General features: G+C 40.8%; 1 protein-coding gene across 2 annotated transcripts in view; it reads left to right on the forward strand.

The window, feature by feature from the left end:
- ibtk (inhibitor of Bruton agammaglobulinemia tyrosine kinase) overlaps window positions 1-13,341 on the forward strand; it is a 139,995-nt gene that overhangs the window by 22,571 nt on the left and 104,083 nt on the right. For both annotated transcript variants that reach the window (XM_072499802.1, XM_072499803.1), the window contains exon 2: window positions 10,846-11,597. In XM_072499802.1, coding sequence (XP_072355903.1) covers window positions 11,274-11,597 — 324 coding nt within the window. In that variant the 5' untranslated portion in view covers window positions 10,846-11,273. The remainder of the gene's footprint in view (window positions 1-10,845; window positions 11,598-13,341) is intronic.

Here is a 13,341-nt window from a genome sequence, read left to right on the forward strand (position 1 = left end):
CAAAGCTGATTCTAGCACCTTTGTTGATAACTCAGGACGCTGAACATCAAACTGGGGAGCTTCCTTAGTATTGTTCTGCTCAATGGCTACATTTATATCTCTGTAACCATCAATTTTGCTGGTTGTTATTTACCTAACTTAAAATTATGCAGCATTTGCTTCCATTATTGACAAGCTATTTTAAATATCTGTTGGAAATCAGGAAGAATATGTGGGATCTCTTAAGTTTATTATATTTGTATTTGTTTTGCTAGTTCAGTCATTGGAGTTCAAGTAGACTGCTTATATTGTTATCCATACCTTTTTAATATTTGAGAGATTTGAATTGTGAATTCTTGACATTTCTCCAGTCACAACTCACATCCAAGTTTTTCTATACTGTATATTCTGTAAATGACTATATTACATTTACCAGTGCTTTTTTTAACAAAACAATAATCAGAGGTCTGAAATAAGGCATCACATGATCTTGCTCAATCCCTGATCCAGGGTTATTTGGCTATCTCGGCCAAAGAGCTGGTGGTGGTGGGGGCTGCTGCAGATTAGACTTGGTTGAGATTGGTTCTATGCTGGAGTAGATACAAATTAGGCTCAACTAAGATTGGTTCTATGCTGGCTTGCCAATGCTCGGTGCCTAGGACTACACTTGAAAAAAGGCCCTCAAAGTGTTGGGAAACTTGGGCATGGTTCATTGCATTTTGGAGGGGAAGAGGAAAAAACTTGAGGGAAAATATAGTTATAATATTTGAGACTGATGTTTTGCTCTTGACTGCCATATCAAATTTTGGTTTTGCTATTTTAAGAAATCTTTTCAATAGTTAGGAGGTCATTCAGAATTGCTATCATTTTCATAATTTAGGTAGAAAAACAAGCAAAAAAGAACTCTTGTAAGAAGGACTACAATTCTGGACAGTTCCTAAAATAACTTAATTTTACTTGCCATTGTCTGACGGGCTGAAATAGGGACATAGAACTGAATGACGCAAGCTCATTAGGCACTTTGTTTTTGGAGTAAGCAGATGTATTGAACTGAATATAAGATTCTGTGATCCAAATAAAACCAGCTGAGAAGTCTCATTTATTTTAAATCTCCAGTACTGACATTCCATAAATGATTCAAAAATTGAATAGATCTTCAGAGCCCTAATTATGCCTGTGGCATCAGGAGGTGCCTCGTCTCAAAACCTGATTATTGCTTTATCAAGGGAATTGCTGCTAAATGTACAGTAATTTATAGTATAGAAACAGACCATTCAACCCAATGATACTATACAGGTGTTTATACTTCACTGAGACCCTTCTTCATTTAACCCAACAGCATTTCCTTCATTCCTTTCTCCCTCATGTTTATCTAATTTCCTCTGAAATGCATCTATGCTATTTTATGTAATCGTTTTCCATGGTAACTCGTTCCATATTCTCATCACAGTTGATAAAGGTGTTTCCCCTGTATTGCTCATTGATTCATCAGCGACTATCTTATTTTATGGCCCCTAGTTCTGATCTACCCTGGAAACGTCTTCTTTACATCTACACTATTAAATACCTATGTCATCTGAAAGATCTCATCAGGTGAATTTTCAGTCTTCTCTTTTCTACAGAAAAGACAACATTTCATTCCCCTTGCAAGGCGCCCCCCCCTCCTCCACGCACACACACAAAACCACCACCACACCAGGCACAGCCATGCCAGTCCTGGTATCATTCTGGCAAATCTGCCTACGTCTTCTCCTATTTCTCATGCTCTTAATAATCTGGAGACGAAAACTGTTCACTGTACTCCTCGTGTGGTATAACCAAGGTTCCGAACAAGTTTAGCAAATTTTTCTGTTTTTCAATTCCATTTCTTGAACAAAATGATTAGCAGCAGTACTAATTCAGTCCTTTTTGTTTTACAACATTCAAAGTGCATTGAAATGTTTTGTTTATATTTTAATGTCTAACTAAACATGAGAACATCTTGAAAGCATCAAATGATTCTCGAGAGGAACTTGAAAGGCTTTATTGTGTGATGGCCTTGCAACATTTAAGTAAAAGTCCTTGACTGGGCTGAGTCCCTATGAGCAGCCTTCAAAGAAAACAAATACTTCTTTTTGATCCTGCCCACGGACATGCAGCGTTCATTCAATAGTCAGTGAAAGACGAACATTGAAATTGGCCAAGAGAAGCCGAAGGATAAACTCCATTGCCAGTTTATAAATCTCTCATCTTGTCTTCTGCACTGCACGCTACATTTTAGGACTTGAAAATTCCTTTCATAAATGTGCCCAGATCTCTTCTGGAAGTCTGCAGAGAATCCATGTGCACTGCACACTTTGATAATATGTTTAAAGAAGATGATAAAACTAAATAACTTCCTGGCATCTAATCTGACTCATTTGATAGAGAGTTCCCCATCTCAATCCAGCAAGTAAGCTATCAAACGGGACAGAATGAATTAAATTCATTATTGTTAAAACTTAATTTTTTTTAATGTTAACATCAAAACTAGCCGCATTATTCCAGATGTGGCTTGCTTGACCAAAATATATTGTTTTTGATTATCGTAGTGTTCCAAAAATACCAGCTGAAACCTGATCTTTTTTCCATGGTTTTGGGACCTTCAGTGATTTATTTCCATTAACTTCTAGATCTCTCTCCATAACCATTCAAAGGTGCTTCAAACATATGCGTAATTTATTCACATTGACGGCTATCTTCAGCACAGATTTATTTCCCTAGTTTACAGCGAATGAAAGCAAATGCAAAGTATCCATTTGCCTTTAATTAATATCTAGGTCCTCAAATCTAACTTGTTCTGCTAAATCTCAAGTATCTATGTGGTCCTTGGTCAGTTTTCAGCTTTTTATATTTGGCATTTGATTGATGTTGCCAAGACTGCATTTATTGCCCAACCCTGCAAGTTAGAAGAATTGGCCACCCTAAATTGCCCCTTAAGTGTCCAAAGAATTAGGTGGGTTTACTGGGTTACGGAGATAGGGTGGGGCTCTGGACCTGGGTGGGGTGCTCTTTCCAAGGGTCAGTCCAGATTCGATGGGCCGAATGGCCTCCTTCTGCACGGTAGGATTCTATGTGACTCTAATTTCTGAGAAGATACTGATAAGTCTCATTAATTCACAAAAATCTTTATTGTGTAGTTTTACATTAGAAACTGCAGGATATTGATCCAGCAGAGATGAAGGAATGCTGATTATATTGCCAAATCAGAATGGTGTGTAACTGGGGTATGATAAAGTTCCCATGGCATAATGACTGCTTTCTTTCTCGACAATAGAGGGAGATATGTTGTCAAAGTAACTTGTTGAGCTGTTGTAGTCTAGCCTGTAGGTGATATGTACTGTAACCATAGTGCAGTGTTGAACAGAATTATTTCAGTAGCATTTCTAGTAGCTTTAGGTTTATGTTCAACCTTGTTTAATGCTCAATGTGGCTCACCTGAAGTAAGTCTCTTTTATACCTGATGAAGAGGTTAATTTCTCTATTAACTTCTCTTTTGCACTTTGTTATCCAAAGATCTTCTTTTCCATCTTAGGCAGTCTCTGAAATGTTATGAGGGTCTCTGCCTCCCCCATCCTTTCAGGCAGCCAGTTCCAGACTTCCACCACCTCTGGGTGAAAAGGTTTTCCCTCACATCTCATCCCATCACCCCCCCCCCCCCCCCCACCCACTACCACCGAATGCACAGATATTCAAGGAAAAGACTTAAGTTTCTTTGTAAATAAGTAAACATTTCAAGATTTCTTTCTTTATCCACAGTTACTTCTGCCGAGGAGCATTCTGTCTCTGTCTTTTTCTGTATGTTTACTTCAGGGCCTTCCTGAAGAACGACTCTTAACACTTAAGTAACAGTGATTTATACAACCAACTGAAAGCTGATGATCCCATGATTGTTATTGCTTGAATACGTACCACGTGTAACAGACCTTTTAGTTCTTCACTGCAATGCCAGTTAAGATTATAGACTAGATCCGGGTTTTTCAAAGTGGGTGGGTCACGGGTGGGTGTCGAGAGGGTTGTGGAACGATTGATCGCGACATTCCCGATTGTGGGAGAAGAGCCCAGTGGCCACTGCAGGCATTTGAAATGAGAATGGCGGCTGCTATCGGTTTATAAATGAGAACAGAATGAGGCTGTGTACAGTCTTCTGACTATAAGCAACAGCAGTGAGCATGTCAGCACGCCCTGCAAGTACACTTGATTTCAAGTGCCATATATGTATATGCTTTTGGTGCCAAATCACAGAGGAGAGTGCCTTCCATTTTCTAGCTGCTAGCAAGCAAGGCAGAAGGATTGTGAAGATGGATTGTTTTGTTACAAGAAAGAGATAGGTACCCAATGACCAGAATCTCTTATCTGAATATGCTGGAGAGAGCTGTTCAAGAGAGTCCAGGGCAGGTCAGAGCTGTGCTCGGGTTTGCTCTGTACAGAGTTCAGGACCTCTAGTGAACAACCTACAAAGAAGAAATTTGACTCCGGAACAAAACAGTATAAAGATGATTTCTTGAATTATGGTTTTGTTGATTATGCCGATGCAAATCGGGATGCAAAACCCATTTGTGTTATATGTAGGGAAGTACAGGGGAATGAGAGGAGAAGTTTAAGATTTTAAAAGACAAGTGGTGGGTGAAAAATTCATTTTGAGGTTGAGACTGCAGAGTCAGTTATTAGCTGACTCCAAATGAAAGACTAAGATGCTGTACCTGACCTGTGGTGGCACATTAAAGGCACGCCAGAAGTCCATGATGCTGTCAGCACTCTAAAATAGCATCTCCCAGGAGAATCCAGTGCTGAGTAAAGCAAGCATTTTGATGCTATTGTCCTTCATGACGACCTACATGTGTGAGGGTGGATTTTCCATTCTCACAAAGATGAAGATGTCACAAAGGAACTGGCTGAACTCTGCACCTGATATGCACATTGCCCTCTCCTCCTGTGGAGTGAGATCATGCGGACCGAGCAGGCTCCCCTTTCGCATTAAAGGTCAGTGAATGTGGTGTGGGTCGCGAAGGTTGGCCGGTTGGCAAAAGTGGTTCCGGGAAAAAAAAAGTTTGAAAAACACTGGGCTAATCATTTATATGGGAGGCATGATCTGATATCCTGGCACTTAACTTAGTTATCTGGATACACTATTTGTACAGCTGTCAGTTCTTTAAAAAAATGTCTTTCCACAGATTGGTTTTGATAATCTAATTATTTCATGAATAATCATACAGCTTGTTTTAACAGAAACATAACATACAAGTGCTAATAAACATTACTGTTTTTTCATTAACTGTGCATAAAAATTATCTTGTTTTTCTTGATTTCATCGAAAACTCTGCTGGCCCGGTCTTAAATCGCTTTGAGTGTTGTTCCCCTATCACCCCTGTGCTTGTTGACTTACATTGACTCCCTGCTAAGCGATATCTTGATTTTAAAATTCCCACCCTTGTGTTCAAATCCCTCCATGACCTTGCTCCTTTCTATCTCTATAAATCTCCTCCAGCCCCACAACCCTTTGCGATATTTGCACATCCCCAGTTAGAATTGCTCCACCATTGGTGACTTTCCCTTCAGTTATAAAGGCCTCAAGCTCTGGAATTCCCTCTCTACAACTCTGTCCCTCTCTTTGCTTTCACACTTCAGACTTCAAACACACTTCAAAAAACTTCCTCCCGTTTCTTACCATAGCAATTCCCAATTTGGCCATTTTTGAATAATTATAATCATTTATAACTAGTAAACTTTTAAAGCTTATTTCCTTGATCTTTTGATTAAGGCACACTGTCTCAGTGATATATTCCTGTTCAAATCTGCTTCATAGCCTTACTTTCAGCAAATGCTCATTTTGTCAGCATCTTGCTCTGTGGGCCTTTTACAGCTGAAGAGCTTGATTAAGAATACCTCATACTATATATGAATAAAATTAAGGGCAGTTAAAATCACCTTGGTCAATTACCTGATCTTGAGCACCCGGATCCTGCCGCATGTGATTTGGGTAGGTTCAGGTACACTGGTGGGGTTCTGCTTAAAATATACACATTAGGGAAGGATTACATCAGGCACATTTTGAAGCCATCAAGAACATAATCAGATTGTAACTTCGGCTAAGCAGCTTCCTGCAACTCAGAAGAGGATTGAGGTTTGAAGAAACTCTGAAATATATGTATTTTTGAAATTCCACTTTGTGGGACCTGGATGAACTGGTGTCCTGCAAGGAAAGCTTGGGCATTCCCATTCTTAGCTGTGAGGCATGTCCACACTGTTTTTTAAAAAAAAAAAGAAACCAAGGGCCATTGGGATGAAGCCCAGGAGCTGAAATAGCTCTGGCCGCTTTGCTTGAAACAGCAGGTTAACTCCCTCCTCTCAGCATTCATCCATTCAAACCTGCCACGAGTTAACATTAGCCCCCTTATATTTAGATTTATTGTCACATGTACTGAGGTACAGTGAAAACTATTGTTCTGCGTACAGACCGGCAGGTCGTCCCATACATTAAAACATAGGACATGCAATAAATACATCAATCGGTTTCAGTGGATTTGGAAACGAAGAACTGATCTTTTCTGAATTCTAATTTTGAATATATTGAAGTGCACTGTTAACTGCAGCCATTAGCTTATTTAGCATTTATTCTCCACTTGAGCATTAACCCTAAGCTTGTACCCACCCTATTCTCAATTCTCTTTTCCCCCTCTTTCCTTCAACCACCTATTTATAAGTGCAGTCATGGTCTCAATGCCAGGTGAGGCATTCTCTAGATTCTCAATGTGTTGTGAATAAACAAATTTCTCCTGCTTTCTGTCCTCGGACCTTAAAATGTTTTATGAATGAAACTTCTTTCTGCACATAACACTTTTGTATCTTTCTTGTTTTTGGTAGCTGAGTAGGTGGGATTGACTGAGACCTTACTTTCCATTGACTGCTTGCTGTCAATAAGCATTGAGCATCATAACAAAGTAGACTTCATTTAGAGGCCTGCATGTCCAACATAATAAGTTCATAAGATATAGGAGCAGAATTAAGCCATCCAGTTTCCTCCCACAGTCCAAAGATGTGCAGGTAAGGTGGATTGGCCACACAAAATTGTCCCTTAGTGTCCAAAAAGGTTGGGTGGGGTTACTGGGTTATGGGGATAGAGTGATGGTGGGCTTGGGTAGGGTGCTCTTTCCAAGGACCGGTACAGACTCGATGGCCTCCTTCTGCACTGTAAATTCTGTGATTTGACCTATCGAGTTTGCTCTGCCATTCTATCATGGCTGATATGTTCCCCATCTATCTACAATGTTACAGACCAAGAACTGGATTGCGTAATCAGCCAGAGGATCTCCTCCCTAGAACACATGACCTAGGAGCAGGAGTAAACACCCCCTATGTGATAATAGCTGATCCCATCCTGGCCTCCACTCCACCGTCCTGCCCTTCAACCCATTACCAATTAAAAATCTGTCTAATTCCTCCTTAAATTTACTCACTGTCCCTGCGTCCACCGCACTCTGGGGTAGTGAATTCCACAGATTCACAACTCTTTGGGAGAAGTAGTTTTTCCTCAAATCTGTTTTAAACTTGCTGCCTCTTATTCTAAGATTAGAATGCCCCACATGAGGAAGCATCAGCTCCATGTCTACTTTATCCACACCTTTTAGAATCTTGTATACCTCAATGAGATCTCCCCTCATCCTTCAAAACTCTAGAGAGTATAGGCCTAAACTGTTCAATCTCTCCTCATACTTACAGATACAGTTCAGAAGGATGTAGGCTGATGCAGTCCTTTGACTGCTGTAGCCACCTGAGTTGGCCACTTCCCGACTTAAAATGGATAACCGCAAAGGCTGAAGGGAATTTCAGCCAAAACAGGCAAAGACTAGCAAATACAGAAATCATGTGTATTAAGACCTGTAAGGAACCAGACAGCACTGAAACCAGCAGCCACCTGCATAGTAATGTAGCAGCCATCTACATATTAATGAGCGATCCCCGGGAACAATCAAAACATTTTAAGGTAAACAAAGCCAACCAAGACTCCTCGGCGCCAGCAGGAGCCAACACAAAAGAGGTAAACGGACACTTAAAGACCGCCCAACAATCAGGGAACCAATCCAGCATTGGAGAAATCGAACCAAGTGATTGGAACAAAGTCCAATCACTTGAAACCAGGTACGGGGTCCGCCCCGAAGGTGGGAAGCCCCTGGAGACTATAAAGCAAAGGCCCCAAGTTCAAATCGTCCGTCTTTGGCAGGGTCACTCAGCAACTTGAACCAACCCTTGACAGTGACCTGTCTTGTTGTCTCCAAGCAAGTAAGTCTCAAGTCAACGCTTGCTACGAGATAGGCTCTCCTAGCTACCAGTCCATACCAGCTTTTGAATCCCGCAGACTCCGGACCTGAACAAAAGGCCATTTGTGATAGAAATAGCCTAGATCAACATTCCCTTCAAAGTGGCATAGCAACCTTTTTCTGATATAAAAGCAAAATACTGCAGGTGCTGAAAATCTGAAGTTCATAGAATCATAGAAGTTTACAGCATGGAAACAGGCCCTTCGGCCCAACCAGTCCATGCCGCCCAGTTTTTACCATTAAGCTAGTCCCAGTTGCCCGCACTTGGCCCATAACCCTCTATACCCATCTTACCCATGTAACCATCTAAATGCTTTTTGAAAGACACAATTGTACCCGCCTCTACTACTACCTCTGGCAGCCCATTCCAGACACTCACTACCCTCTGAGTGAAGAAATTAAAAACAAAAATGCTAGAAATACATAGCAGATCTGGCAGCATCTGTGGAAAGAGAGTTACATTTTAAGAAGAGTCACATTCAACAGAAAATTTGAGCTTCTTCACCGATGCTACTAGGCCAGCTGAGTATTTCTAACATTTTCTGTTTTTAGTTCCACTTTTTCTGATGTCAGTTCATAAGTACTTTTTCAGCCATTGCACTAAAATTCTGAACACTTGTTACAATCCCTGTTGGCGTTACATAGATTACATAGAATTTACAGTGCTGAAGGAGGCCATTCGGCTCATCGAGTCTGCACCGGCTCTTGGAAAGAGCACCCTACCCAAGACCACACCTCCATCCTATCCCCATAACCCAGTAATCCCACCCAACGTTGAGGGCAATTTTGGACACTAAGGGCAATTTAGCATGTCCAATCCACCTAACCTGCACATCTTTGGACTGTGGGAGGAAACCGGAGCACCCGGAGGAAACCCACGCACACAGCAGGTGCACGGGAGAACGTGCAGACTCCGCACAGACAGTGACCCAAGCCAGGAATCGAACCTGGGACTCTGGAGCTGTGAAGCAATTGTGCTAACCACTATGCTACCGTGCTATCAGTTACGACTGGACAGGAAGATTCCAGAATAGAACCCTGGGTCAAAAGACTGTAACTTTTACTTTTCTTTTAGGAAACATGGTGACAGAGTCACAGGACTGTCAATTAGCTTTTAACAACTAACAAAACCATTTATTAAACATGAAAGGTTTGACCAGAATATGAAACTTCTTCACTCTCACTTATCTTCGCAAATGTACACAGATTTTAAGGATGACACAGATTACAAAATATATCTTGTGCTATCAGGTTTTCAATGAACACAGTCCCTGTAACCCAACAGGCTAACTGGTCAGACAATACCTCACTCTGAAACCAAGTGGCAGATGCCACTCAAGTCAATCTTCTGTTGAATTCTCTTTAAATTCTCCCCCCCCCCCCCCCCCCCCCCCCATGACTATTGAGTCAACTGATCTCGCTTCTACCTGAGTGTTTCCAAACTCCACTCTTGAACAGTCACGCCATAGAATCTTATTTTAAGCAATGCTTTCACTCAGCTGTTTTCAGCCAGGATTCACCTCCAGGTTTCCCAACTCCCCTCTCTGCATTCCTTTGTCTTGAATAGCCAGGAGCTTTTCAATCATCTTGGGGATCCAGACACCAATTGCTTCAACCGTTTACTTCACAGGCTGTAGTAAGCGATCACCAACATTAAGAGCGCCTCAGATGCCACTGGGTTTTCACTAGCTAGCTCCACCAGGTCTTCACTTTTCAGCTCGCACTTTAACTTCAACGAACAGTAGCCTGTTCCAATGGCAATTCCACTTTGTTCCTTTTTACTTCAATCTTCCTGGAAACGTTTCTTCATTTCTTAGTTTCTAGAACCAACTGTCCTTTAGCTTCTGGACTTCCTTTCTTGTCCATTACTCCATGGTATGGCTTTTCTTCTAACAAAGCTGAGAGAGCTGTTCCCTCTCTAGCTTCCTAGTTCTGACTGCTATAGGTTTGGTTTAAAATTAAATAAAAATACAAAAGCCCTTCCTAACCTTAAAATGTGGTGTCTGGTTGCTGAGCTACAGCTCATCACTTCTCCAATGCTCTTGTTTACCTTTGTTGTAAACTCCCTAAATGAAATGCAGACAGTTTGAACTGAAACCATAACCTCCATTGCATGCAAAAGACTTTTGTTTAACATGAATCTAACCAGAGTTTTACCCTTTCTTACACAAAAACACTAAATTAAACTCCATCCTATATCTTATTCCAATATTCAACAATACAAACTTATATTACCTACAACTACCTCTGCTTCCTGTCACATTGCACCACTGCACTATTTTTTAACCCAGTATCTTCAGTGTAATGGAAGTACTGCAAGAAAAACTGTATCTGGTTATGCTCGCCTGAATTGATATTTGTAAAGTTTTTTGAAAACCCAATGGGGGAAATAAAGTGATCTTCACTGAGAATTTAAAATGAGTTGGTAAATTAGGCAATCCTCTTTTTGTAAAGCAGCAATATTTAAATAATACAACTCATGGAAATATTTTGCGTGCACTGAACTGTGTTTTTAAATTTGTTTCTACAGGTGGCACTTACAATTATGGAGGCTTAAGCAAGAACGGAGTAGTGGGGGAGCTTCCCTTCCCCTGTGGTGGCTGACTTCGAAGGAAAGATATTCAGGAGAGTGTGGTGGTTATATTTTGACTGAAAGTTTACAAGTTTTTATTTTCCACAGAAATATTATAATTAAATTTATATTTTTGTCTATTTAATTGCAACAAAGTGCCATATATTATAAATAGTGTTTTATACCTTGAAAGAACAGTTTCTCGAACTAAACCATCATTCTCATGTACTGAACTAATGTAACGAAGGCTCGAGGGTTGCTAGAGTGCAGTGTTTTCTTAACACAAGCACAAATCTAGCACTTTGATGGTACAGCTGCCAGGCAACTAAGTTCCATAGACTTCAACAGAAATTTAAGTCTTTTGAGACCTAGAAAGTGGGAACAAGATGAATTCGGTGACTGCTGATTGCACTCCAAAGTGCCGCTCTCTGCAGCATGCCCTAGACGTGATTTCAGTGATGACTAAAGGAACTGAAGGTCAGAATAAAGCCTTCCTTTCATCTTATTGCTACAATGCAACTTCCCTGAGGGATAGATTTGGCAGAACAGTTCTACACATGGCTGCATCTTGTGGTAAAAAATCTGTTTTGGATTGGCTTCTTGAAAAAAAAGGTGCTGATCATTCCGTGAAGGATAAAGAATCTGGATGGACAGCTCTGCACAGAAGTATGTTCTATGGACACATTGATTGTGCTATGTTTCTTCTCAAGGTATGGTGCTCTTTTCTGTTTGTGCATGTATTGAAAGTCCATTTAATTTTCTTGCAAAAATTGCATAGCTATCTCATTATACTGGTTGGTTCTTGATTTCTCTAGGCAGGGAAGCTTCTTTACCACTGCCTGTAATATGTTGGTTGGTGAAAAAAATAAGCCAAAGGAAAGATCAGCCCTTATGTCAGTCTGACTTCCAATGCCATAGGTGGGAAAATATTCTTTGTAAACATTGAAATTTACAGCAACTTCCTCTTTAGCATAGTAAAACACCTGAAGAAGTTTTACAGGAACATTATCAAACTAAATTTGACACTGAGTCTCATGAGATATTAATGGCCAAAAGCTTTGTGAGAAGAGGCAGATTTTAAGATGTATCTTAAAGAAGGAAAGTGAGGTCCTGACGTTCAAGGAGGGAATTACACGACTTGGGATTTGACAGCTAAGCCACCTATGCCAATAGTGGAGCGAGTAAAATGTTTAATTTGAAGAAATTGCCACTTATTTAGTATAGTTGCCAGCCCAAAGGATTGGCCCGGTGTCTCCTGGAAATTAGGATCAATCGTCAGGACACTGATGTGTGCAAACCTGGAGAAAGATCAACAGAGCATCAAAAAATATTTTTTACTTTAGTCATTTTCCTTGAACATCCCTCTTTAACAGGTACAAAAATATTGAAAATGTGAAAAAATGCTGTTTGGCTGTCAGTCAAGCATCATCCAGTTGGGTAATGAGTCTTTTTGCTTTCTATTTGGCGTAGGAAGGCAGTGCATCACAAGGATGGATGTATTAGCTGACTAATGACTAGGGTGTGGAAGCAGGGCATGTGATGAAACTTCCATTTAATCACAGTTGGCAACCCTATCATTCAGTACTGAATGTTGAAAAGTAATGTGGCAAGTTAGAAACAAGACGAGGGGCCGCCGCAGGTGGCGGTGGGATAGACCTGGGTGTCACCATCGTACATATAGAAACGGCACTCTGTTTTTGGACGATGTATTTGAGGGGCAGTATGTGCAGTCATATGAGAACCGACAGCTTGTATTAAATTGGATGCAAATCATAAACTGGCATCATTAACAGCGATTGACAATTCATCGTCATCCAACACAAAAGAAACTTGATTTTTGGAGCAGCAGGAGTACCTGGATAGTCAGATCCCATGGGAAGTTGGTAACATTGAGTAGGGTAAATGGATAATTCTTAATTTGAGGTATGTAAGTAATAATCTGTGCAAGCACCCTTTTGATTTATACATTATGGGCAGCACGGTAGCACAGTGGGTAGCACTGTTGCTTCACAGCTCCAGGTTCCCAGGTTCGATTCCCGGTTTGGGTCACTGTCTGTGCGGAGTCTGCACGTTCTCCCCGTGTCTGGGTGGGTTTCCTCCGGGTGCTCCAGTTTCCTCCCACAAGTCCTGAAAGACGTGTTGTTAGGTGAATTGGGCATTCTGAATTCTCCCTCTTGTGTACCTGAACCTGCGCTGGAATGTGGCAGCTAGGGGCTTTTCACAGTAACTGCATTGCAGTCTTAATGTAAGCCTACTTGTGACAATAAAGATTATTATTATAGCATTGCTCCTGCACCTATGGCCTACAGAAATTTACTGACACCACCAAAATAGGTAATATGGTGAGCAGCACCATGAATTCAGGAAAATATGGATGGATTAGCAGAGTAGGTGATGGGCAAATGCAAGTAAGTATGAAAGTAATAGTGAAGGAATATATAGTAAAAATAGTTA

This window comes from Scyliorhinus torazame, chromosome 4 (genome assembly GCF_047496885.1).
Source record: "Scyliorhinus torazame isolate Kashiwa2021f chromosome 4, sScyTor2.1, whole genome shotgun sequence".
Lineage (NCBI taxonomy): Eukaryota > Metazoa > Chordata > Chondrichthyes > Carcharhiniformes > Scyliorhinidae > Scyliorhinus > Scyliorhinus torazame.